General features: G+C 44.1%; 1 protein-coding gene across 2 annotated transcripts; it reads right to left on the bottom strand.

The window, feature by feature from the left end:
- Positions 1-251: 251 nt before the first annotated feature.
- Positions 252-4,015, bottom strand: LOC137854907 (gallinacin-9). Of its 2 annotated transcripts, XM_068678879.1 has the most exons (3): positions 3,855-4,015; positions 2,155-2,284; positions 252-486 (listed from the first exon to the last, which is right to left on the bottom strand). In XM_068678879.1, exons 1-3 carry the CDS (start codon positions 3,910-3,912, stop codon positions 471-473), a joined length of 204 nt encoding a protein of 67 aa, XP_068534980.1. In that variant the 5' UTR covers positions 3,913-4,015; the 3' UTR covers positions 252-470. The 2 variants fall into 2 exon arrangements, with proteins under 2 accessions (XP_068534980.1, XP_068534981.1); XM_068678880.1 differs by lacking the exon at positions 252-486 and having other exon boundaries at positions 2,151-2,284.
- Between the last annotated feature and the right edge of the window lie 1,995 nt (positions 4,016-6,010).

The following is a 6,010-nucleotide window of genomic DNA, read 5'->3' on the forward strand; positions in this document are numbered from 1 at the left end:
TCACTGGGCTGGCAGGTGATGGAGAACTGGATAACTTCTGAACCCCACCTTGGTTTATGATTTACTGACATATGTGTTGCCACACACAGGCTTCTGCAACCCAGACACTCTGCAGGATGATTTAACAGGACTCAATGACACATGTACTTGAATTAACTTAATTTAGTTAAATAAGCTTCATTTACAAGTTGATTTTTTTTTAGACAATAATAACAAAAACCACCCTGACATACATGAGCAAATGTCAGCAATGTGGTTTCACAGTGTCTTGCTTTTATTAGAATTGAAGCTGCAAATCTCTATCAGGGCTACAAGAACTCCTCCTCACATCTTCTCATGCTCCCAGGAGTCTTCACCCCATGGGAAAGGCTCCTCAGGTTTGCACCAAGGCAGGGATCCATTGATGTCAAAAAACTGGAGATGTCTTAGGTTCCCAGAGCTCTTGTCCGCCTCTTCAGTGAGGTGTAAATTTAGGAACTAGGTGTCCTGCAAAGAGAAATGAAGTGCTTAGCTATTCTGCCTGTATCTGTCCAAACAAGTAAATGATGCTTTCCCATTTCAGGCTGGTGTAGAAATATGGCAACGCATGAGGTTTGACAACAGGAGATCCTTGGGATCTGGACCTCTGCTCTGTGCTCACAGAATCACAGCACGGCTGAGTCTGGGCGCACCCCTGGGTGCCCCTGTCCCCTCTTGGGGCACCCCTGGGCCCAGCAGTGCTGCCTGAGGGGCAGGGGGAGCCGCCGGGGCTCCAGGCTGGGCCCGGGGCCTCTGGGCCTGGCCCTGGGCACCGCTGAGCAGAGCCCGGCTCTGGCCTCTCTGCACCTCCCTGCGGGTACTGACGGCCATGGGGGAGCTCCCCCGGAGCCTCCTCTGCTCCAGGCCCAGCACCCAGCTCTCGCAGCCTCTCCTCATGTCATGGGGGCTCCAGGCACGGCAGCACCCTGGGGGTCCCCCACTGGGCCGAGGTGTCTTGGTGCTGGGGGCCCAGGACTGGTCCCAGCACTCCAGGTGCTGCCTCCCCAGTGCTGAGTAGAAGGGCCGTTAAGACCAACCAGACAAAATGGAGGGTGTGGATGTTCCCACTCAGCACACACCACAGTTTGCTGGCTGCAGCTGCTGCTGACCCAAAACGCCTGACAGGCATATGTCTTAAGAGTAAAACTAATTTATGAATAAAGAGCAGTTGATCCTTTCCCTTTCTTCCATCCCCTCAGATGTGTGATAAGGCCTCTCACTTCTATTGTATCCTTCAACAAGATGTTTCACAGAAAGCCGATTCAATTGAATATTAAGGCAAATAATTAAAAATAAAATTACTTAAACAAAGCAAAAGCTACAGCAACAACAGATTTATAATATCCAAAAGCATGTGGATCTGTTACAGCTCCTTTGATATGAAATGCCACCAACTGCAGAGTTAGACTATGACTTATTACAGCATCGCTCCGTATGTCACAGCTCCTATAGGTGCAGAAGCTTTCTAAAGGTGCAGAGGAAAAAACATTGTACTTCTACAGAGTGGAAGATCTCCTACAGTCTAATTTCATCTAATATCTGGCCCTTTTACCCAATAAAGCAAAAAAATCATGGAGAAAACAGCCCTCTTGCTGCAAAGACAGCCAGCTCTGGCAAACTCCAGCTCCTTCCCTGCTCATCACCAAATTCTCCCTGTGGCTTTTTCAGAGAAAGCAGACTGGCATTTTTCTTTGCTGCTTCTCTAGCTACCTACAGGAAATGTGACATTCACTTTGGTTGTGTTTTATTTCATCTCTGAAACATGAAGCCGTTTGGTGCACCAGAGCCCGAATAATATAGAATGCCCATTGGCTTCAAAGATGAAAGAGGCAGGACAGGATATTCCTTTGAAACTAAGTTTCCTAAGGGTTGAGAAAGGCTAATTCATTATCAGCTCCACAGATCTATGTGCTGCCTGAACAACAAATATTCTGTTTAATTCCACAAAGCTCCATTTTTCTGTTATCAGCCAAAAGCCCAGTAATTAGAGTTGTTTTTTGTTTGTTTGTTTGTTTTTTTAACTTTTTTGGAGGGCATAAGAAGCAGGAGATGGTGTCCTGCATGCCAAAGGGAATGAAAAGCCCAGTAAATCTATTTGTACTTGCATGAGCATTGCACTGGAGGAATTCATCTTACCATTTGCAGCATTTCAGCTTCCCATTGCGGCAGGTCCCAATGTCAACCAGAGGACCAGAGCATGCAATAAAAGAGCAGGAGCCATGGCTTTGCCGGCATGCTACGGTGTCAGCATCTTCTTGGCTGTAAGCTGAAAAAAAATCAAGGGAAAATTCATGTTCATTTGTCAAGTTTCAGGATAAGGAGAGTTGCAGCATCAAATTAACCAGGCATAGTATGTGATATCATGACATAGCGCTTGCAGGTTTGTGATTGGGGTAACTGAGGTCTTTACATCCATATAAAATGCAAACTAGCTAGAATAGTGGGCTGTAATGTCTGGAGAAACAGTCTACTTGATTAGCAATGGCACATAACTTCTAGCTTCTTTAGCATTTCTCCTGGAGACATGTGCTTGTCTTTCCAGTTACACACAGGAATACTACAGTATGTGAAAAAAACATAGGAAACACAGAAAGAAAATAAAAACAAAAACAAAACAAACAAAAAAACAACCTTGAAATGAATCTCATATTACCCCCAAAATGTGATGTTATTCAAATTAAAATGTATTAATTTGACCTTTTCAGGCTTTTTCAGCAAATGCAAAGCATATTTATGATTCATTATCATTATCTGCTGCTTTCAATAGCTTTCTGCATGCTTACAGGAAAGGTTGCCAAGTAAGATTTTTTTTATTATTATTATTTTATTTTATTTTATTTTATTTTATTTTATTTTATTTTATTTTATTTTATTTTATTTTATTTTATTTTATTTTATTTTATTTTATTTTATTTTATTTTATTTTATTTTTTTGCTAAGGATTTGTGATGCAGTTCTGTATATACTATAAACTAAAGCCAGTGACTATTCTCACTAGTGTTGTGTATGGTTTTAGCTAGGTGCTATGCTGATTTTACCATGCTCAATATGTTCAGAACTGAAGAACCAAATGCCCAGGTATTGTCAAACTCTGCAGCTCCATCTTCATCTGGGCAGCTGCCTGGGCTTATCCCAGATAAAGTTCTAGCCCCAAGAGTGGGTTCAGAGAGTTTCCAGGTTAAACATTACTTGTTCCAGCTGGGATGTTCAGGCAGAAATTCAACGTGTGTTCTTTTTATATGCTTTAAATGGATCTCCTACAAGTGCTTGCTCTTGGTCTAAGCAATTCTACATCCCTTCGCTGAGTAGACTGGCATTTGCTGGTCTAGGAAAGTAAGTACAAATTTGAGTCTGCTGAAAACAGTGGGGAAAGATTAAATTTCTCTGAAGACCCCATAACAGTCTGGAATAATGCATATGCTCCAAACCCATTTAATGCACATCTTCAGTAGAGTTCAGGCAAAGCCCCACAGTCCCAACTAATTTTTTTTTCTGCTTCTTTTTTTCTTTCCAAAAGTACAGGCCTGCTAATCTAGAAAACACACTGAGAATGTGCAGGTGTGAATGTGAGAAGAGAAAACTCTCATATTACAGTGTGAGACACATTGCTGGGTCTTAAGTATCAGCCTACAGAGCTGCCTGAATACACAAGAGGAACATCTTTTTGCTATCATGCCATCAGACAGCTGGACACGGGATGGATAGGGCTAGAAAGAGACCACCAGCAAGACTATCAAGGACCTTGACTCAATAAGTTAAAGATTAGGGCTACAACTGGGGAAGTGGACTCTGCAAGTCCACTCAGAGCCCAAGAGCAGAGCTTTTTTGTCTCTTACCTGGAGCAGCCTGAAAGATGAAGAAGAGAAGAGCGACAAGGAAGAAAAGGATTCTCATGATTGCCAGCTGGGGATAGTCTTTGCAGGCGTGAAGATACCTGAGGATGGACGGAAGCTGATGAATGAGGCAGAAGATGGTTACTCCCCGTGCTTATAAAGGCTCTGGGATTGAGCAGTGCGGACAGTTAGGGGGTGGAGGAGTGGTTGTCTGTAGAACAGAGAGTTCATTGCCCTATCACTATAGAGATTGGTGATGTATGAAGATGTTGCAACCCCACACATTCGAAGATGCCTGACCTGAACGATGACCAAACCATGTTAGCTGACCTGAGGAGCCAAAACACCCTGTGCTTGCCTGCCTGGTGCCAGCTGGTGGGCTGCACCCGGGCAGGACACAGGATTGGAGGAGGAGAGAGGTGGGTTTCCATGACCCACAACACTGTAAACCGTGCAGATTTGCTGATGCCCCGTGGCTCTTGGCCATGGTGTTGTGACAGACTGTCCTCTCCCCAGCCACAAGGCACTGCTAGCGTAGCAAGGCTGCACGGAACTGGGAGGCAATGGACCCTCCTCTTTTTATGGAGGAGTGGGTCAGAGCTTCTGTCCTCACTGGGATGGGAATTGTAGGGCTGCAACTGGAGGAACTGGGATTGAAAGGATTGTGGATATTCCCCCTCGCTGTCCATAAAATCTGCAGAATGGTAACACCTCTGTCCTCCCAGATTTTCTCCTTGCGTGGTTCAAAGCTCAATTATTATCTGCATCTTATAATTCAGACCTTTGCCATGAATTTTTAAGAAACCTTGAAGATGAAGTCACTAGATGGGACTAGAAGGAAGACCACTGTGCATTGTGCCACCTTATTATGGGAGACTGCATCCCAAATCCCTTTCAACACCCAACTATGTCTTGAAAACAGTGAGGCTGTGTGCTCACTGCTGCTACCAGCACTGAATTCCTGAACCCCACTGATGTTTTCAGCCTTCTTCCGATGCCTCTGTGGAGACCTCAGACCTACTCATTCTTTGCCCCAAATGGCTTCATTTTAATAACATTTTCCCTTGAAGTCACCTTCCTGATGTGGTTATAAACAGAATCACATCTCCCTGTCTTAAGATTCAGCGTATCAGGTCTGCTTGTGTCTAATTGTGTGTGATGTCTTCACATCTCTTATTACTTTGTAACATTTTTCTATATCTGAAAATAAATAAATCTCATAATTTTCTTTCTTTTTTCTTCTTTCTTTGTTTTTTTTTTTGTTTTGTTTTGTTTGTTTGCTTGTTTGTTTGTTTGTTTTTTCTCATGCACGTGGTGGACCCGTTGTCTATAGGATGGACCAGAGGAAGTTTCACCAGAGCTTTATACAGCACTCTTAATATTTCTGCTTGTCTCCCAGAATTGCCACTCCTGAGGCATATGAGGACTGCACGTGTGTTTTTTTTTTTTTCTTTTTCAAGACAAGAATCATTAATGAAATCAAGTCAGGAGGGTGCTTAATTTTTTACTGCTTCTGTGCGAGCAGCAAGCTGAAACAATGGGGAATAAACAGAGGGAATTCAACTATGTCTGAGCACAGAGGGCATGGACTTCTGTGTCTGGCAAACCAGCTGCCAGAAATTGGCTGTCAGGCATGAAGTGGGTGCTTCAGCTTGTGAAAAAAACGCATTGGTTTGCTATGTCAGGAGTAGGATTTTAGAAACAAGCAAAACTCTTCTTTACAGTGGATGGCAGATGAGGAGGTTGAGGAGATAAACAAAGAGGCAAGTGGCAAAGTGGACAAATTCCCTTCATTGCTTCACAAGCTGTCGTTCCTTTTCCCAACAGACTGGGAAATTACGGAATGCTGGTGGGACAGGTAGGACTGACAGCACTGCCATGACCCCGTGAGGTCCAAGGGAAGGAGGGGGAGTCTCAAATATTCCTGTCTCATGTATTGGGCAAAGCATCAAGAAGATGCTTGGGGGTATCAAGCCCTCCCTTTGCACCCCATGGACATACAGTGGTGGGTTGACCCAATATGTTGCTGTAGTGATGTTTTTGGGAAACACAATGAGAAAACAGAGCTCCAGACCTCTGCGAGGGAGGTATGAGAATTGGGGTGGGCAGTGGTGGTCTTTGGAAAGGGCACGCATGTCTGCACACACTGCCCAGAGCCG

Source organism: Anas acuta, chromosome 3, assembly GCF_963932015.1.
Source record: "Anas acuta chromosome 3, bAnaAcu1.1, whole genome shotgun sequence".
Classification (NCBI taxonomy): domain Eukaryota; kingdom Metazoa; phylum Chordata; class Aves; order Anseriformes; family Anatidae; genus Anas; species Anas acuta.